The sequence below is a fragment of the Balaenoptera borealis genome (assembly GCF_965194805.1).
Source record: "Balaenoptera borealis genome assembly, chromosome: 14".
NCBI lineage: Eukaryota > Metazoa > Chordata > Mammalia > Artiodactyla > Balaenopteridae > Balaenoptera > Balaenoptera borealis.
In genome coordinates, this window is record NC_138875.1 from 23,050,735 (window position 1) to 23,071,910 (window position 21,176).

Genomic DNA, 21,176 nt, shown 5'->3' on the forward strand with positions numbered 1-21,176 from the left:
TTCCTTACTGATAGAGCCCCAAGCTAGGAAGAAGCTATCGGACCAAGGACCAGCCTTGGTCAGAAGGTTTGGAATTGGCTCCAAAAGATGGTTTGAAATCTACTATATGGACACGGGGCCTGACCCAGGTGATTCTGGAATGTCTTCCCTTTCTACCAATCTGTGTAGATTCTCCCCTCGCCTCCCCTGCAACCACAGACCCTCAAAATGCTGGCCTTCATGGGTACAGGGAGAAGCCAGCCAGGCTCCAATGGCTCATCCGCTGTTAAAGACGGGATCAGATAATGTGTAAATGAATGAGAGAGTAAGTAAATGAACAAACGAATCTATGTTCCAATAAAGCTTTATTTGGCCCATCCTGATCAAGTTTAATAATGTTTAATAGGTTTTTCTAAAACATGAGTAAGTAATAGCAATTCCTCTGTAATAACAATTATATATGAACTCCTGGTCAAGATCAGCAGCTTGTTCCTTTACCAAAAAAGTAAAGCCACCCTTTGAGGACAAATGGCACATGAGGAGTGGTGTACATTTCCTTTTCTTTAAAAAAAAAAAAGAAAGAAAAGAAACCCAGACACTTCATATTTACATATTTTCCATTTAAAAATTGGTCAGTATGGTTGTTCTTAAATATAAGTTTCTAACGTGTTGCAGGTTTCAATGCACAGATCCTAGTTAGCTGATTAGATTTAAGGTGCGGTTGAGGTGAGGGTGAACCCAGCCTAAGATCAACACTGAGGAATCCTCTGTTTACAGACTGGCTCCTGTGGGCATCTTTGGGGGAAGCTGAACGCCAGTGGTGGAAATGGCAGAGCATTTCCAGGGGGCTGGGTTCCATGCTTCTGCAGAGGGCCTGCTGTGCCCGCACACCATCCCCCCCAGGCTCTGCGTACAAGTGCACCTCTGGTTTGGCATGCTCCAAACTCATCCTGGCCTAAGCTAGGAGGGACATGGTGGCCTCGAGTCCTTTCTTTTGTCGTGGGGTCCCCGTGCTAGTGCCTGACCCCTGAGGGCCCTCGATGTTGGCACCCCACCTTTCAAACCCTCCTACCTTTCCGGATTCCCTGTCCCCAAGGCCTCTTGCTCTCCAGTGCATTTCTTCAGGGCCTGCCCTTTGCCGGGGCTAAATGGATGATCAAAATCAAGGGCAGTATTAATGAAGTCGGATGGGCCCTGTGTGAAATCTTCTCTCCTAACACATTTGCTCTAGGCAGGAACCTCGCTGCTTTCCTCCAAATGAGCAATTCATGCCGAGAACATGAGTTCCCAAGGTAGGCTTGGAGCGGGGCTATGAGTATGAGGGTTGGGGTGTGGGGCAGGCTGGAGGGATTCTTGGAATTGCTGTCTTCAAACTCACCCGTGTATGACATTCCCTCGGGAGCTGGAGCTGTGTCATTGTGTCTGTGCGTGTGTCAGGAAAGTGCATAGGAAGTTCTGGAAAAGGTGTGTGCACAGGCCTGGGAGAATGGGTTATTTTACCCACAGAACCCAGACTGGTCTGATCTGCAACCAAGATTTCAGACCACGCAGGGGTGAGGCAAATACTACAGGGGTGAGGCAGATGGGAATATTTGCGTACTTGAGGAGCCAGAAAAAGATATGCTTGGTGACTAGGGGAAAGAAGCTGGCTCAGTTTCCAATCTCAGAATTCAAGGGGCATTGCTCTGAGTAAAAGCATGTAGAATGGGTCAGATGGTAATGGACAGGGAAGAAACATCTTGAACCAAGTCTTCTGAGCGAAAAGCCAGAGTGACGCCAGTAGAGGAAGACATTGTTTAGCGGACAGACACTGGCCTGGGGGCCAGGAGCCTGGGATTCAAGGCTTGCCCTGACACTGACTAGGCCCTGAACTTATAGCCACTTTGTTTCTCTGGGCCTCACTGTCCTTCCACAACTGTCAGCTGAGGCTAGTTGGGCCAGGTGGTTCCAACGCTCTGCCTGCAAGGTTCCACTGCACACAACCACCCAGGTGGGGCCTGCAGACTGCTAAGACATGTTTCTGCCCTGTACACCGCCACTTATAAAAACACAAGGGCCTCTTCCTCACTGGGAAAGTGATCAACCCCCAATCTCGGCTGCTGTTCAAACCCACTCCCAGAGGTTAAAGGCTAGTTATTAAGGCAGTTTAAGAAATGGACATTCCTCTCGCTCCTCGGATCCTTCCTATGTTCTGCTAACCCCAAGGCAGCAGAGAGGGGCGGAAGGGGTGGTGCAGATGCCAGGGAGGCGGCCCCCTCCTGCCAGGCCCTGCTTTCCCAGGATGGTCTTAGGGATGGCCTGGAGCGCCCTGCCGCCGCCCTCACCACCTTTCTTTGGAGAAGGCCTCAGTCTGCACGAGATCGCCAGGGTGCTCGGAGATACACGCGCCGTTTAGGTCGCCCAGTTTATTGTCCGGCAGGTCCTCGGGCTTGGTGCAGAGCTTCAGGGCGCGGGAAATGAACACGTCCAGGTCGAACTGGGGGCTGGAGCCCCCGTCAATGGGGGCCGGACGGCCGGGCGGGGAGGCCGACAGGCGGCGCTCGGGGCCATCGGGGGGCGGGCTGGCGCGCTCGGGGCCGCCCTGCGTGCTCTGGACCCACTGCGCGATCTCCAGGAAGAGGCTGGCCGGCTCTTCGTCGCGCGGCCCCGCGTCCGCCGCCACCGCGGCCACCGCGGCGGTGGGGGGCGCCCCGGCCGCCTGCTTCCAGTGCGACAGGTCCAGGATGAGCTTGGGCTCCGAGTAGTGGTGCGGCTTGTTGTCGCGCCACAGTAGCTTGTCCAGGTAGGACGGCGACCCCACCTTGTAGTCGCAGGAGTGCCCGTAGTCGGCCTCGAAGGCGCGCTCCATGGACGAGTGCGACTGCTCCAGGAAGCGCTCCGAGCTGCTCTGCGAGTCCTTGCGCGGGTCCACCTGCACGTCCTCCGCCAGCGGCGCCGAGCCCGCGCGCGGGTCGAGCTGCACCTCGCTCGCGTCCTGGTACCTGTCGGGCCGCCACTCCAGGTCCGACGACAGGCTCACAGGGTACCTGCAAGGGTAAGACAGGATGGCGATTGGACCCTTCCAACCGGGTTGGCTTTGTGGGGGGGAGGGAGCCAACCCCCCTAATCCCTGTCTGCCACCCACAGGCCGGCTTCCCATTCCTTCCCTGCAGCTCCTTCCCTCACCTCCCAAGGTGATGGGACAAAGTAACGGTGAACCTCCAGGGCTCAGGTAGAAGGACTGATTGCCCGGCTTAACTCTTGTATCCTTTTGTATTCATTCAATATCCTACAAATATTCCTTGAGCACCTCCTATGTGCCAGGCGCTGTTCTGGGCATTACCAGACACAGCAGGGAACAGGACAAAATCCCTCTCCTCGTGCAATGGTACTTTCTAGTGGATCCACCTATGCAGTGCTCCTCAAACTTTGATGTGCACACAGATCACCTGGGGACCTTGTTGAAATGCAGATCCTGATCCAGTAGATGAGGTGGGGCCTGAGATCCTGCATTTCTAACAGGCTCCCAGTGATGCTGATGCCGCTGGTCCCTGGCCCACACTTTGAGTAGCAGGGCCCTAATGAGGGCTTCACAGCCTTGGCTCAGATTAGAATCACTTGTCGGGGGGGGGGATTCAAAATAAAGTTCCATGCCTGCCCCACATCCCCAGTGCTGATTCAGCAGGTCCAGGGAGGGGCCCAGCATCTGCGTGGTTTTCAGACCTCCCCAGGTGTTTCTAAGTTCCAGCCAGGGCTAAGAACCCCTGCCGTGGTGGATCTGGTTGGAGGCCCTGCAGCACCTTGCATAGATGCTGAGCAGGCAGGGCGTACTGAAAGATTACAGACACCCTCAGGAGAGGCCAGAGATCCTTGGAATTCTGCCCTCCGTCAACTGTCCTGCAGCCCTGAAGAGCAAAGTCCGCTAGCCAAGAGCAAATGAAGGGCAGGTGGGCAGGCCAGCAGCTTGGGCTGAGCCCTCCCTCCCTCCCTGTGCCAGGTGTGCTCTGCAGAATGGAGGGGGCGGGGAGAGGCAGGGAGCCCAGGGGAAGCCTCAGGCAGCAGCCAGCCGCTCCCGGAACAGGAGGTCTAGCGCTCACACAGGAAAAACCAGGGACAGACAGGTTTGGCTGCGTGAACGGGCAGGCGGGCAGCTGCCGTCCATGCCTTGTGGTTTGCGAGGCACAGGAAGGCCCCAGTTCTGCCCACCCTCCCAGTGATGCCATTAAGGTAGGAGTCACTCCTAGAGGTGAACACTGCCTCCTGCCATGAGGGTCCTTGAAATTGCAGGGATTTCTAGGAGGAAGAACTTGTGAAGCCCGTCACCTTTGGCTGCTACACGCCAAGGGCCAGATGTAAGGTGTCTGCAGTCTCCAGGCAACCCTGTGGCGTGAGTGCTACCACCTGCTTCATAGATGAGGACACTAGCATTCAGGGGTAAGCAGTTTGCCCGAAGCAGCAGGGCCTGTGGGAAGGGGTTTGTCATGGCCTTTGTCGTCTGCCTTCCTCATGCAGGTGTGATGGGAAGGGTCGAGAGCAGGGAACACCAGGTTTAGAAATGGTCAGAGTTGATGGGCAGGGGCCAAAGAAGCCCTGCTACGGTCTTCCTGACACCAACGCCATGCCATAGCCATGATAAGCAGAGGACAGACCCTGCAGAGCCAATGCTCCGTGCCCCCAGATGCCGTGGAGTGGAGGAGGAGGGGCTGCAGGAACCACAGTCAAGGGCTGGGCTAGCATGGGGGTGGCAGAAGAGAGAGTCTTCATTAATCTCTATTTGCTGGCAACTGTTGATAACAACAATCAACAACAACAAACCAACAAACCTGTCCCGAAATAGCAACGCTGCCCTGACCCTCCCTCGGAGCCTCCTTAGTCTGAAACCCATCATCTGTCAAATGACTGAAAAGGAGAAACTGCTCATCTGTCACTTATGTAACTAGCTGCCACATTCTCGCAACAGCAGCGCTCCCACTTAGGCCCCCTCGGAGTCCTAGCTTCTAAGCCCTCGACTTCTATTTCTAAACCGAGCAGCTACCAGTGCTTCCTCCCAGAATTAGCAGATGGTGATGCCCAAATGTTTAACTGCCTGATCTAGGAACATCAGAACAGGAAGGGACCTAAGAGATCATTGTGTGCTTCTGCGGAGATTGTCAAAAACTGTATCTTCTACCCAACTCTGATTCATTGGCAGTGACTTCCGGGCACACTGTGTTGAGAAGGATTCTGAGGCCCGGCTCAGTTTAGCAGGGAAGAGTCCTGTGATTGCTTAGCAGTGTCTGACATGGGTGCAGATTGGGGAGGGCCCCACATAGGCCAGGAATTAGGTGTGTGACACAATGCCCATCTCTAACCTCTCTGAGCTGTGGCTTCCTCGTGTGTCAATGAGCAATAATAATAATGGTGCCTCCTTTACTGGTATCTCAGGAGGTGCAAATGATGTGAACGGCATGAAGGTGTTGTGTGGTGGTAAATGTCACGTTGTTTTCTTGTCTTGTGTTGCTGCATTTTGCTTTTCTGGGGCAAATTCCCAGCCTACTAGACGTGAGCTCTGGCTGTGGGTGCTCATTAAATGCTTGCCCAACATTGTATTGAGCCCTGTGTGCAGTCCACTCGGGGTGGGTTGGAAAGCTGGCGATGGCCGGTGTTGCACAAAGGCAGGCCCCTGACCACACATGCAGGACATAGCTGGTCATCTACCGGGAATGTCTGGGGACAGGAGAGAAAGGCAGGAAGCTAAGCTGGGGAAAGCACCCTATGGGCTATAGAACTTGGGAGACAGAAGGAAAGGTCATGGAGGATCAGAGGCAAATAGAAATGGGAGGACGGGAATGTGGGTTCCAGACTCCAGGGCTGGAGTCCCTGGAACTGCACCTGTCCCAGTTGGAGAGCTGGCTCTGGTTGGCGGCCATCAGCAGGATGTCGTCAATCTCATCCTCTATGCGGAAGGGGTGCTGCGAGGTGGGCTCGTCCTCGGGGCACGAGTACGGGCTCATGTAGGGATGCTGCAGCCCCATCTCGGCAGTCAGGCGATCCATGGGGTTAAAGGTCAGGATCTTCTCCAGAAAGTCGATGGCTGTGGGGAGCAGAGCAGGACAGGAAGGTCATTCGTGCCCTTGCCAAGCTGAGAATAAGACTCCTCAGCATGGGGACACCCCCTAGTGTGTGTACTTTTCCATTTGTAAAAAGGCTTCTGGATGTTTCCTTTCTCAGGATCCTCACCACAATCCAGGGACAAATTCCGAGCAGATGCTGCTTTTTGACTTCACTAATGAATTACTAGAGGTCCAGAGGGGTACAGTGACTTGCTCAAGGCCACCGTTGGTTACAGGTGGTCCAGGGCTAGAACTCTGCCTTAGGCTGGATTTCCGCAGAGACAAGGAGTGGGGTGGAGGTAGTTTATGTGGCAGTGACGCCCGGAAGCATTGGTAGGGCAATGGGGAAGAAGCCAGTCGATGATGTGCCAATGAACAGTTCCTGCTGAGAGCCCCTGGGGCTCCGTTCCACTGGGTCCTCCAAGAGACAGCATGGGACACACCCCAGAGATGGTCCCACTTCGGGGTGGGGGGAAGCTGGGGTATCTCCATCCCATTCTCATTTGTCATGGGTTGAGTGCTGCTGGAGTGGGTGGAGGACCCAGCAGTAAAAAGCCTCAGTGAGAGCGGTCGCCGTGGACCTAGGCGGGTGGGACAGAGCCTGACAGCCCAGGGCTCCTAAGTCCAGAGCCCTTTCTACCATACGTTGCCCCTGGAGGTTTGACAAATAAAGGCCATCTTCAAAATATTTATCCACTGGGCTGAAGCCCCCATGCTGTGCCAGGCAGTAACCCTTCAGTGGCTAGATCAAGGGGAGGACCTGGCAGCTGAACCTGGGTGTGGAAACGGACACTCAGGAGCCCTGTGCGGTGGCTATTTGCCAACCAGCATGAAGGTATATCAAGATGGCAGCGACCTGTAGGGCGTTGTGGGTGTGCACTGGCTGAACGTCAGCTCCGCGCACAGGTGCCCTTTGTCCTGAGCGGGGGTAGAGACACCTGTCTGCCCTGTGAGCTCAGCCCCGGGTTATCTCAGGGCACGTCCAGTCTGGAGGTTGGTATTCCTTCTCAGCACTGGAGGCTCCACTTAAATCACGGCTTGGCGAATCATGTTACAGCCCACGTGGAAAAGGAGGAAAGCAGCTGAGCTCAAGGCCAGGCTTCTGTGCCCTCCGAGGGGCTCCCGGGTGGGCCTCAGCCTGCACCATTACTCTGCCCCTCACACCAGCCCTGGACCTCTCTGCGGAAAAATTCATCAGTGGTTCGGGAAATCGATGGATTCTGGAGGTCACTGGCCTCCCAGGAGGATGCAGTTCTGCTCCATAATCCTAGACTGCAAGATCAGTTAAGCAGCAGTAACTCTGATCCCTCCCCAGCGCTCTGGGGCTCAGGAGGTGCTTCTGGGCCCAGGGCTGCAGACCTGAAAGAGAACCAGCCTCACAGATTCCCAGGACTGGGAAGAATCAGGCAGTGCAGGGCCCAGCTCTGCCGCTGCCCAGCTCCAGGCTGGGCAAGTCTTTCCTTCTTTGGGCTCCCAGCCCCTCCCTCGGCTCCACCTATTACCCTGAACCTTCTGACAAGGAAGTGAGAGACTTGGAGCTCTAAACATTGGCAGGCATCATCACCATTATCATCATTATTAAGAAAGACCCAGCGAACCCTGACGTTGGAAAGCGCCAGCCCCGAAGGCCGCTCCACTGACTCTAGTAAGGATGAGAATCTCCCCTTCCCTCTCCCTGACAGCTGGTCCTCCAGCAGGTGCCCAGACACTTCTGGGAAGCCCAAATGTTAGAAAATCCTGCCTTATAGCAAACCGAAATCTGCGCCTTTAACTCCTACCCTGAGCTTCGCTCTGCCCTCTCTGGTCCCCCCACGTCAGCATGCTCTCTCTTCCCCGTGACTGTCCCCATCATGCCTCAAGGCAGCAGTCATGTCCCACGCAAGCCCCCTGTCCTCCTGGCACACAACTGGCCTACATCTCCTAGCCTCCGCCGCAGTTCGGTGTGGCCGTGTGACTGGGGCCGATGGGAAGGGGTTGGAAATGATGTGTGTACCCCGCTTCCGGGCCAGACCCATAAAAACCTCCTGCAGGAGTGTCTGCTCTCCCTTCCCCTGTCTTTGGCCAGAAGTTGGTGCCCTGCGGGTAGGGGGGAGTCTTGAAAGCTACGATTGAAGATGTCACATGGCCGGCATCCCAGGCATGGCCCCCAGGTTCCCCCACTCAGTCTGAACTTGAGTTGAGCAGTGAAGACACTGCTAGCGGGTAAGCCACAGAGACTTCAGGTTTATCGGCTACAGCACTGGCTTCACCTTAACTCATAATCACCCCGCCCCGCCTCCACCAACTCCTTTTCTCTAAGTTCAACCTCCCACATGTTTTTTTTCGGTGCTTCTAATATAATGAGGCTTCTGTACAATTGTGTCACCTCTCTGTGGCCCCAGTGGATTCCCAGCTGGGCTTCTCAGAGCCCCAGGGATCCTGGAAGGATTCTCAGGGGCATCTCTGGAGATCAAGAGGCAGGTGGGCAGGGCCCCTCACCCCTCACCCCTGCTGCACCCAGAGCACTCCTTTCCCTGTTTTGTATATTAGACTTCCTCATCAGCTCTGTCATTTGTGATATAGTTTCTTCTTGTAAGTGGAGCTCAGGAGTGAACGCCCTGGCGTGGTCTCAGGCCTGCTCCCTTGTCCTGAACCTGTGGTGTGACAGCTGTCTCGGCTGCTGAGGGATACAGACCACCCAGACTATGTCCTTCGAGCCTCTGAGGGTGACAGCCAGAGACGACTCCCACCTCTTCCCAGGCCTACGGGGCCTCAAATGGACAATCCAGGACGAACCGAGGGTCACCAACTGACTCTTATGTGCAGGTGGGCGTGATACCCTTTCTCCCACTGAAGTTTCATTTCAGCCATTCTTCATTACCCTGAGGCCAGGCTGATTGGGGCCACTTTTCAAGCCCAGTGGCAGACAAGAGAACTGTGGTTGAAGCTGGTACACTGGGAGGGTGACGCGTTCGTGAACATCTGTTCGGCTACAGGATCAAGTCTGTACACGTCAGCTGGGTATTCAGAGCCCTGCAGCCTCTTGGCCCTTCTCACCCATCCAGCTTCACTTCCTACAGTCAGTTTCCCGCTAATCTGAGCCCTCACCAGTCCTCCAGGCCGGTTCTTTATCCCTCTCAGTGCTTGGTGGCTCTCTTCCCCTCCCCAAACACCCAGAGCTCTCGTTAGCCCCTTAGGATGTGTTCCTTCATCTGCATGCTCATCTCTGATGTGTACTCCATCTTCCCAGCTAGACCATCACTTATGTCTCTGATCTCTGCGAGACAGGCCCACCACGCTCAGAGCCAAATCACTGAGGGACTGCTGTGTGTGTGGTGGTTTGGGGGATGGGGACATGGGTGACACATTCCTGATCCAGAATTCCTGAGAATTCTGAACCTTGTGTCACATGGTGGGATTTCTACAGAGGCCTAGGAATCAAAGTAAATGTGGATGGGCTGAGTCTTAATTTGTGGGGAACCAAATTGCCCCCCTCCCTTAAAGATGGGGAAACTGAGACAGATTGAATGGGGATCAGGGCCAGAGAAACTGTTAGTCCAAGTTTCTTGGTTTCTTGATGGGGAGGAGTGTGGCAGAGACAGCTAATTTGTACCCCATGTCTGTCCTCCTCTTTCATAGTAATGGACACAGTGTGGCAATGGAATAAGTGTCCACTTCCCGACCTCACTGCAGGGAGGCGGGGCCATGTGACTAAGTTCTGGCCAACAGGACACGAATGGAGGTGAGGTTAAGTCAAGGGGACCTGCCCTCCTTCCCCACCTTCCCCCAGCTGGTAAGGGCAACACCCTAAGGTGGCAGAAATACAAGACAGAAGGGGCTTGGGCCCTGGATGACTGTAGAGCAGGTCAACCACATTGGCCCTAGACGGTCTACTTTGGATTATTATATAAGGGAAAAATAAACTTACCTTCTTTTTTCTTAAATAAGAAATACATGTTATTTAAGCTGTTGAGAATCTGGGTTTCTTTTACAATTGGCAAACCCATATCCTACCTGATATAGGGGTTTCCTAAGGGAGCCTCTAGCAGGTATAAGGCTGGTGGCGATGTAACATCTCAGATGATGGAGCAACTATCCTATGCTAAGGGCTTTGCAAATTCTATTTTACTTACTTGTCACAGTGACCCTATGTGTCATGTATTATTATATCCATTTTACAGTTAAGGAAACTGAGATGCAGAGAAGTTAAGAAACTTGCCCAAGGCCAAACAGCTAGTCACTGGTGGAACTGGGAACTGAGCCTGGGTCTGGCTTTGAAGCTGATGAAACCATACCATGCCTTCCATGGTAAATAAAGGGATGGTAAATAAAAAATTAAGTAAATAAAATATAAATAAAAAATGGTAAATAAAAAATAAAGGGAGGTGGAAGAGAGGGAGGGAGGCAAGTGAGAAAGAAGGAAAAGGAAGCAAAATCAGGGGTAGGGTATGGAGGACCAGCTGTGACCGCCTTGAGGGTGGCCCGATGGCCGAACTCAGTCTGGAAGTAGCGAGGGCAAATGCCCACTGCCAGGGGTCCCCAGCTTCTGTGTCTAGGGACTTTGTTTGGTCCTTTTGGAAGAGACTGCCTGCCCCAGCCCCCAAGGTGAAACCAGAGCGCTGCCTCCAGGTGCTGGCTCGGCTGTCGGGCTCTGTCTGGTACCTTCGCTGTTCACTTCAGGGAGCAGCTTGCGCAGTGGCCTCTTGACCTCCCAGGTGCTGCTGACGAAGGAAGGCATCACCTTGAGCAGCTCGTCCTTGTCCTCCTCCCGGATCACAGGGATGGTCTCCAGGATGAGTTGCATCTGCTCCAGCTCGTGAGCCCCTGGGGAGGTAAACACCAGACAGTTGAGCATGCTGCCCACGTGGCTGGCGCGTGTGGAAGCTCCTGGGCTTTCTAGGACCCTGGGACCGGGGGACCAGAGCTGGGCTGGGAGCCAGGGGACCTGAGTTCACTCCGCCACTAACTTGCTGTGTGACTGTGGGCAGGTTGCTTGCCATCTCTGGGGCTTGGTCAAATGTAGAAAGAAGGGGTAGTCTCTGGGGCCCCATCCATTCCCCTAGCATTCTGTGCCTCTGGAATGGACCCGTCTCATATAGCCTGAGTCAGCCATCGCTTAAGTGATGAGAGCAGCCTGGCCCAAGGCTTTCCAAGTGCTCTTTCCCATATGCCTCTGTGCGTGTCCTTTACTGGGCTGGGGAAGGAAGTGATTTTAAGGCTAGGAATGAGTCTTACCTTTTGGATTCCCATGAGGAGGAAAAAAAAGTCAGGAAGAACAAATTAAGCTTGGGACGTGTCATGAGCCCACTGCCTCTGTGCTCCTTTGGGCAGAGGGAGGAAGACAGACTGTGCCAGGTCTGTGGGACAGGATGGAGTCGAGCATTCAAGCACTCATTCACTTACTCATTCATTCATTAAACAAATGATTATTTATGGAGCGTCGTCTCCCTGCCAGGCATCATGCTGGATGCTGGGAATGAATACCATCTTCATCCGTAAGAAGCTTCAGGCTTTGTGCATCTTGGAAGCTCAACCCCTCTTCTACGCTTAGGCCATCACTGACGCTGCTTCAGAGCTTTGACACTGCTGGGATGGGTCAGGTCTGAATCCTTGCTGCCCCCTCTGACTTCCAGGCTGTTCTTACCTCCAGTTCCTCCATTTTCCCTTTTGGCATGAGTAGCCTTGCCATTTACCTCTACCAGGTTAAATCCAACCAGGCCCCATCTTCCTTAAGAAGTGCCCCTGACTCATCCAGCTGCACAGAGCTCCCTCCCCTTACCACCGATTCCCATGGGGTCCCAGTCTTCCAGAAGCTGGTAGCCAAGGGCAGGGCTCTTCCGTGTCGCCCATGATGCCCTGTGCGTGTCCCCTGACCCAGAAAGTGCCTACAGATCAGCATCTGCTCTGAACGAGTCCCTTGGCCTCTCCCTGCAGTGGGTTCATGTAGGCTCAGTTCAGGGACTCTGGGAGACTTGTGGGGTCCCCTCTCCAAATGAGCACTCCAGACTGACCTCTCACAGTGGCAGGGAGCGGAGAGGAAGGGGCTGAAAATGTAGGATGGGTGTTTTCAGGGGTCAATCTCAAGGTGTTTGAATACATACGATTACTTGATTTTGAAAGTTCTGTGCTCAAAAGGCTTTTGTTAGCCTCTCCAGTATTTTGCCTGAAATGGTTGATAATAAGGTGCCTCCAAGTAGTGCCATAAAAGCTGCAGAGGTAACGTCAAAGAGAAAGACTAGCATGTTTGTGATTAATATGTTTTCCCCTTTTATTGAGCTCCAGCAGAGGAGAAGGAAGGAGGCCTGGGTAGCAGCTTACCAGCAAACAGCATCCTCCCCGTGAGCATCTCTGCCAGGATGCAGCCAGCGGCCCACATGTCAATGGCTTTGGTGTAGTTGTTAGGGGAGAGGAGCAGGCGTGGTGAGCGGTACCATTTCGTTACCAACCCTTCTGACAGGTAACCCTGGAAGACAAAATCCCGGCTTCCAGTAATCAGTCGTTCGTAGACACCCTCCCTCACATGCCTCTCCTCCTTTCCCTTCCCAGGGAGACAGGACCCCTTTCACTCTCCATCCTTTCCCATTGATCGTCTGGTTAGGGGGGTTCAGGCAGGTTTGTGGGGCTCAGAGGCTTTGGTGGGGGAATCTTATGAGGCCCTGGAGTTCTCTTCTGTAGAAAGGGATCCAGGATGACACTATTTAAGAAGCAATGCTTTCCCACCCCATCTTGATGTAACGACGCATAGCACTCTGCCCTCATCTAGTAAGAAGATGGATAAATAGGAGCCATACTTGAGTTCGTTATCACCATCAACAGAGTAACGATGGGACAGTGGAATTTGATTTATTCAGTGGCTGAATATCAGAAATAGCTGTAAAATTTAAATCAAGCCAGTTGCTTTGGTGCAGATGATTAAATTAATTCTGTCGTGATGCCAGACGCCAAGCCCCTGCTGGGAATGGATGAGGCCAGCTTCATAATGGGTGCGGGTGAAGGGCTTTTGGAAGCAGCCCTAAAAGGCAGAGTGGACACAGCTTTGGTTGGCCCAGAGGATTCTGGGAGTTCTACAGAGTGTCTTTTGGGGGATAGATGTTCTAGGTGATTTCAGCCACTGCTCAATGTGCGGTCTGGAGTGGAATCCCTCACTACGGGATATAGTGACAGCATAGGTGCTTTAGCACAGATAGGGAACTATAGCCAGGCAATTCGGAGCCTGTTCTCTACGTAATTCACAAAGCTGGCCCAACAGTGGAATCTGGGAAATGTCTGTTGAATTACCTGGAACGGTCTCTCTAAAGTGAAAAAATATACCTATTTGTCGGTCAAGGTCAGATAATTAGCACCAGGGGGATCCAATGAGAAATTCTAGGGATGGTTTTGTTATTTGCTGTTGTAATTTCCAATTTAGCGTCTAATTTTCCTTTTTGCTGATGTAAAAAGTATCACAAACCTAGGTTAAAAACAGATGAAACGTTAGGAAGCCCAAGTACCCAGGAGCTTTTGATCAATTAATCTGAAATCTCATCACTTGTTGAGCAAAGATTTATTATGTCTTAAACCTGAGAGCCCTGAGTTACAGCAGTTTTCTCTCCTCTGTGGCACATATTTCTTTAGAGCAGGTCCTCAGACTGGTGGAAGGAAGGAAGAAAAGACTAAGGTATACCCATTCCCCAGCCTCGATGCTCCAAAATGAGCTCCTTGTAATTTTTAAAATACGCCCCCTTTCTCTGTCCTTTGGGCCTTTCCATGTGTACTTTCCAGGGATGGGTGTCCTCACACCCACTGTCCTTCCTGGCTAACTCACACTCAGGCCTGCTTCCTCTCAGAAGCTTCCCAACTCCCTGGGATGAGGTTGAATGCCCCTTCCCAGGAGCTCCATGATCCCTGTCTTGTTACTGTTTCTTTACTTCTCTGCAGTTCCCCCTTCACCCACCCCACACCCAGGACCACTAGACTATTCACCCCTCATGGGCAGAGCCTGTATCTTGTTTCACAGCCATTTCTGCATTGCCTACTCCCAAGTCTGTCTCCTAGGACATGTCCAATGAACACGGATGGATGAATGGATGGATGGATGGGTGGATGGATGGATGGATGGATGAGTAAGGAACGTCTCACATGGTCTGAGCCCCTTCAAAATGGGGCAGCTTCTGGAGGAACCACTGATCCCCTTCTTTAACAGACCTGATTTTATGGAGAGATCCAGTTCCCACTTTCAACGGTGGATGAGGAGTTTACAAAAGTTGACAGCTTTTGCCTTATGCCTTGCCTTGTTCCAGAAAGGACTGGCAAGTGTAAGTAATTTTTTTTAAAGTCAGGTTTATTGTAGTATAATTTATAAACAGTAAGATTCACTCTTTTGAGGGTACAGTTCTATGAGTTTTGACAAAGCATAGAATCATGGAACCACCATCACAATCAAGAGACATAACAATTCCATCAGGTCACACAATTCCCTCGTGCCCCCTTCTGGTCACCCCCAAGCCCCAGTTCCCTAGAAACCACTGTTTTCCATCCCTTTAGTTTTGCTTGTGCAGAACGTCATATAAATGGAATCACAGCGTGTGGCCTTTTGAGCCTGAATTCTTCCCCTTAGCATAATGCATCTGGACTCATCCACATTGCTGTATGAAGAGTAATCTGTTAGGAGTTTAAGTTTGATTCTATAAAGGAAAGAGACAAGCCAGACTGTAGAAGCTCACATCTGGGTGGGTGGCTTATAAATAAAGAATGGTCCAATTTTATTTTCCAGTCAGAGGGTGAGAGTGTCAGAGGAGGACTAAAGCAGAGTACCCAGAGGGGAGGTGACTTAAGACGAGTTTACTCTGATGTGTAAATGAGCAATCTTTTATGGGACGGAATTCCCTATAATTAACACCTCCCTATCTGCAGAGTCTGGAGCTGAAGTGGGACACAGGGAGCTTCCTTCTGAAACACCTGCCCTGAAAGTAAAAGAAAGATGTTTGCATGGGCAAGGCTGCCCCTGGGCCAGAATTATGGGCAAGGTCATGATAACAGCTGAGAAAGTTCACCCCTGGCTCTTCCTTACCTTTGAATGAAAACCAAGAACCTGCCAGATTTTTGTCAACTACTAGCTGCTTCCCTCAAGTTACTTGTCCCTCAAGTCAGGGGATTTACTGATATGTTTCAGAAGCCACAGGACAGAGGAGAATTTGGGAAGGTGCAGTGGCTTTTCTGCCAGGCTCTGGAGCAAGGGGAGCCCTGGGGAAGGGGGGGTGGGAACAGAGGGGAGCCTCCATTCCTGGGTCTGTGGGGCAGACACGGGGAGGGGCTGGAGGTCTTGCGCTCAGCTGAGATGAGCCCTGGGTGTCTGGGTGGGAGAGGCACTGGGGCCCACCGCACAATACTGGTGATCTGAATTCAAGAGAGGAGTTTCAGTTGAGTGGATGGGGCAAAAGTCAGAATTTTCTAGAATAAAAAAAAATCTTTAAAGATACCCAGGAGTGGAGACTCAAGAAGGGCCCATAAATCCGTAAGTGTATTGGCTCAACAGAAATCCTTAAATGGCTTTCCTGCCGGAGCCTGCAGGGAGAAGATAGCTTCAGCTCCATTTGGATGTAGAGGAAGCTGTCTTCAGTGATCAGACATGGTCTCTCCTGGGGCTCGCCCATCGGCAGGCTGACCAGTGGGTGGGACAGTGGGCACAGGCAGGGCGTGTTGTCTCATCACCACGCTGGGGAGACGGGAAGTGTACACTCCTCGGGTCACCCCCTGAGTGTAAGAGGCAAGACCAGAATTGCCCTTTCCCTAGTGTCCCATTACTCCTGCTACCCTGTCCCCTGGTGTTTCTGGTGAGAAGCCGACTCTGGAGGCACCACTGGGAGGGGTGGACACGGTTTCCTGTCTAGACCCCACCATGGGGCCTTTGGGCTTCTTCAGCTATTACTCCAACCAGCCCATTGTGCTGGAGTCATGTCCAGCCAGTGGGAGGCTTTGACTTTGAAAGCCTTAAAGGTGTTTGGAAATAATCTGGTAGCAGCTGCCCCGGGAGGAGGGTAATTACGGAACCCCCACAGATCCAGAGGGAGGGTAGAATTAAAGCTGAGCATTCTCTTTGCTGAAGGAGCAAGGAAACCACACTCAGTCCTAGCTCCCTGCCAAGGAATTCAGAACAGCCTCCATCGAACTCACTCCGGAAGGGTGGGCACCCATCCGCTGCTCCGGCGAGCCTGTATTGGGTGGGCTCCAGCTCTGCTCAGCTTGCCCTCTCTGTGCCTCCACTGGCCCAAGCCTGATCTCTTGGGTCTGGGAGTCAGAAGGCTGGAGGAGAAGACTTGATCCCATAAACTTTCCACTTCACCCTTTAATGCACCTACTGGCACCTCACAGAGGTAGGGCAAATTTAAATAGGGACAACACTCTCCCAAGAATAAAAGCCCTGGGTGTGGAAAGATGCTAACTTAGTGTCTCCCCACAACTAGGGCACCTGCCGGCTGCTGGTGGGGACCCTGATGCCCAAGGAGATGGGAGGAACCCCCAAGTGAACTGGTAGGACGTGGGGGGACTGAAGGGGGAGGAGAAGTGGAGGCCAGACAGGATTGGCACCCCAGAGGCTGGGGAGATCAGGAGAGGCAGGCGGGAGGGACCCTCATGGAAGAGCAGGAGAGGAGCGGAGGGCGATCTCCTGGCCCACTCGGGCCGGGGAGCCTGCTGAGCTCCCAGGCCAATACCCCCCTTCCAAAGCCCCCTCCAGGCTGCATGGGTCCTGGGGGCATAGGAAGGAGGCTGAGGGGAGAACAGGAGAGGCAGGTGGGAGGAGCCCTACCAGACTGGAGGAGCAGGAGAGGAGAGGAGGGCATTTGCCCCACCCACTCGAGTCCGGGAAGCCTGCTGAGCTCCCAGGTGAGATCCCCTGCCTTCTGAGACCAGAGGTGGGGGGCACGCCTGGGCCCCTTCTGTTCCTTGAGCCTAAGCCCCACCCCCCACAGACCCCAAGGCCTTTTCCAGCCCTGTGGGTCCTGAGCATTGGCCTCGCCCACCACCAAACCTCACCCTTGCTTAGACCTCACCCTCCACAGCCAAGGCCTTCTCCCCCATTTCTTTCTTTCTTTCTTTTTTCTTTCCTTCTTCCTCCTCCTCTTTCTTAATATTGTGGTACTGATGTACCTTCCGGTCGTTGATTCATATATATATATATATATATATATATATATATATATATATATATATATATATATATTTATTTATTTATTTATGGCTGTGTTGGGTCTTCGTTTCTGTGCGAGGGCTTTCTCTAGTTGCGGCAAGTGGGGGCCACTCTTCATCGCGGTGCACGGGCCTCTCACTATCGCGGCCTCTCTTGTTGCGGAGCACAGGCTCCAGACGCGCAGGCTCAGTAATTGTGGCTCACGGGCCCAGTCGCTCCGCGGCATGTGGGATCTTCCCAGACCAGGGCTCGAACCCGTGTCCCCTGCATTGGCAGGCAGATTCTCAACCACTGCACCACCAGGGAAGCCCCATCTATATTTTTATCTTTATATTCTTTCTAACATATCTGTTAGTTTCCTAGTCTAATTTTATTTTTTACTTTGTTATTGTTCTCTCTTTCTTTTTTTTTTTTTTTTGCCACCCCACACGGATTGCGGGATCTTGGTTCATGAGCCAGGGGTCGGACCAAAGCTCCTGCGGTGGGAGCTCTGAGTCCAAACCACTGGACTAACAGAGAACCTCAGACCCCAGGGAATATTCACTGGACAGAGGTCTCACAGAGGTCCTCATCTCAGCACCAAGACACAGCTCTACCCAACAGCCTACAAACTCCAGTGTTGGATGCCTCAGGCCAAACAACCAGTAAGACAGGAACACAATCCCACATTAAAAAAACAAAAAATGAGACGGCAAAAAGTATGTCACAGGTGAAGGAGCAAGGTAAAAACCTACAAGACCAAATAAATGAAGAGGAAATAGGCAACCAACCTGAAAAAGAATTCAGAGTGATGATAGTGAAGATGATCCAGAGTCTCGGAAATAGAATGGAGGCATGGATTGAGAAAATACAAGAAATGTTTAACAAAGATCTAGAAGAACTAAAGAACAAACTAACAGAGATGAACAACACAATAACTGAAATGAAAAATACACTAGGAGGAATCAATAACAGAATAACTGAGGCAGTGCAACGAATAAGTGAGCTGGAAGACAAAATGGTGGAAATAACTGCCAAGGAACAGATTAAAGAAGAAAAAATGAAAAGAATTGAAGACAATCTCAGAGACCTCTGGGACAACACTGAACACACCAACATTAGAATTATAGGGGTCCCAGAAGAAGAAGAGAAAAAGAAAGGGTCTGAGAAAATATTTGAAGAGATTATAGTTGAAAACTTCCCTAACATGGGAAAGGAAATAGTCACCCAAGTCCAGGAAGCACAGAGAGTCCCAAACAGGATAAACCCTAGGAAAAAGACACCAAGACACATATTAATCAAACTAACAAAAATTAAATTCAAAGAAAAATTATTAAAAGCAGCAAGGGAAAAACAAAAAGCAACATACAAAGGCATTCCCATAAGGTTATCAGCGGATTTTTCAGCAGAAACTCTTTAGGCCAGAAGGGAGTGGCAGGATACACTTAAAGTGATGAAAGAGAAAAACCTACAACCAAGATTGCCGTACCCAGCAAGGATCTCTTTCAGATTCAATGGAGAAATCAAAAGCTTTTTTTTTTTTTTAAATAAGGTTTAATTTATTTATTTATGGCTGTGTTGGGTCTTCGTCTCTGTGCAAGGGCTTTCTCCAGCTGTGGCAAGTGGGGGCCACTCCTCATCACGGTGCGCGGGCCTCTCACCATTGCGGCCTCTCTTGTTGAGGAGCACAGGCTCCAGACGCGCAGGCTCAGTAATCGTGGCTCACGGGCCCAGTTGCTCCGCGGCATGTGGGATCTTCCCAGACCAGGGCTCGAACCCGCGTCCCCTGCATTGGCAGGCAGACTCTCAACCACTGCACCACCAGGGAAGCCCCAAAAGCTTTTCAGACAAGCAAAAGCTAAGAGAATTCAGTACTACCAAACCAGCTTTACAACAAATGCTAAAGAAACTTCTCTAGGTGGGAAACACAAGAGAAGAAAAAGACCCACAAAAACAAACCCAAAACAATTAAGAAAATGGTAATAGGAACATACAGATCAATAATAACCTTGAATGTAAACGGATTATATGCCCCAACCAAAAGACAGACTGGCTGAATAGATACAAAAATAAGACCCATATATACACTGTCTACAAGAGACACTTCAGACCTATGGACACATACAGACTGAAAGTGAAGGGATGGAAAAAGGTATTCCATGCAATTGGAAATCAAAAGAAAGCTGGAGTAGCTATACTCGTATCAGATAAAATAGACTTTAAAATAAAGACTGTTATAAGAGATACGGAGGGACACTACATAATAATCAAAGGAACAATCCAAGAAGAAGATTTAACAATTATAAATGTTTATGCACCCAATATAGGAGCACCTCAGTACATAAGGCAAATGCTAACAACCATGAAAGGAGAAATTGACAGTAACACAATAATAGTAGGGGACTTTAACACCCCACTTACACTCATGGACAGATCATCGAAACAGAAAATAAATAAGGAAACACAAGCTTTAAATGACAAAATAGACCAGATAGATCTAATTGATATTTATAGAATATTCCACCCAAAAAGTGGCAGAATACACTTTCTTCTCAAGTGCACATAGAACATTCTCCATGATAAATCACATCTTGGGTCACAAATCAAGCCTCAGAAAATTTAAGAAAATTGAAGTCATATCAAGCACCTTTTCTGACCACAATGCTATGAGACTGGAAATCAATTACAGGAAAAAAACTGTAAAAAAACACAAATACATGGAGGCTAAACACTGTGCTACTAAATAACCAAGAGACCACTGAAGAAATCAAAGAAGTAATTAGAAAAAACATAGAAACAAATGACAATGAAAACACGACAATCCAAAACCTATGGGACACAGCAAAAGCAGTTCTAAGAGGGAAGTTTATAGCAATACAATCTCACCTCAAGAAACAAGAAAAATCTCAAATAAACAATCTAACCCTACACTTAAAACAACTAGAGAAAGAAGAACAAAGAAAACCCAAAGTCAGTAGAAGGAAAGAAATCATAAAGGTCAGAGCAGAAGTAAAAGATATAGAAAAGAAGAAAACAATAGCAAAGATCAATAAAACTAAAAGCTGGTTCTTTGAGAAGATAAACAAAATTGATAAACCCTTAGCCAGACTCATCAAGAAAAAAAGGGAGAGGACGCAAATCAATAGAATTAGAAATGAAAAAGGAGAAATCACAGCTGACAGTGCAGAAATACAAAGGATTATAAGAGACTACTACAAACAACTATATGCCAATAAAATGGACAACAACAAAGAAATGGACAAACTCTTGGAAAGGTACAATTTTCCAAGACTGAACCAGGAAGAATTAGAAAATATAAACACCTATCACAAGTAATGAAATTGAAACCATAACTAAAAATCTTCCAACAAACAAAAGTCCAGGACCAGATGGCTTCACAGGCAAATTCTATCAAACGTTTAGAGGAGAGCTAACACTGATACTTCTCAAACTCTTCCAAAAAGTTGCAGAGGGAGAAATACTCCCAAATTCATTCTACGAAGCTACCATCACCCTGATACCAAAACCAGACAAAGATATCACAAAAAAGAAAATTATAGACCAATAACACTGATGAACACAGATGCAAAACTCCTGAACAAAATACTAGCAAACAGAATCCAACAGCACATTAAAAGGATCATACACCATGATCAGGTGGGATTTATCCCAGGGATGCAAGGATTCTTCAATATACGCAAATCAATCAATGTGATACACCACATTAACAAATTAAGGAATAAAAACCATATGATCATCTCAATAGATGCAGAAAAAGCTTTTGACAAAATTCAACACCCATTTATGATAAAAACTCTCCAGAAAGTGGGCATAGAGGGAACCTACCTCAACATAATAAAGGCCATATACGACAAACCCACAGCAAACATCATTCTCAATGGTGAAAAACTGAAACCATTTCCTCTAAGATCAGGAACAAGACAAGGATGTCCACTCTCACCACTATTATTCAACATAGCTTTGGAAGTCCTAGCCATGGC

General features: G+C 50.4%; 1 protein-coding gene and 1 long non-coding RNA gene across 5 annotated transcripts in view; one reads left to right on the forward strand and one right to left on the reverse strand.

The window, feature by feature from the left end:
- Positions 1-325: 325 nt before the first annotated feature.
- The window catches only part of MAPK4 (mitogen-activated protein kinase 4), a 180,283-nt gene continuing 159,432 nt past the window's right edge, over positions 326-21,176 (reverse strand). For all 4 annotated transcript variants that reach the window (XM_082355421.1, XM_082355423.1, XM_082355420.1 and 1 more), the window contains 4 exons: positions 12,348-12,492; positions 10,692-10,853; positions 5,830-6,031; positions 326-3,005 (listed from right to left, as the gene is read on the reverse strand). In XM_082355421.1, coding sequence (XP_082211547.1) covers positions 2,300-3,005; positions 5,830-6,031; positions 10,692-10,853; positions 12,348-12,492 — 1,215 coding nt within the window. In that variant the 3' untranslated portion in view covers positions 326-2,299. The remainder of the gene's footprint in view (positions 3,006-5,829; positions 6,032-10,691; positions 10,854-12,347; positions 12,493-21,176) is intronic.
- LOC309611253 overlaps positions 3,014-21,176 on the forward strand; it is a 43,119-nt gene continuing 24,956 nt past the window's right edge. The window contains exon 1 of the long non-coding RNA XR_014234423.1: positions 3,014-4,392. This is a non-coding gene — a long non-coding RNA (uncharacterized lncRNA). The remainder of the gene's footprint in view (positions 4,393-21,176) is intronic.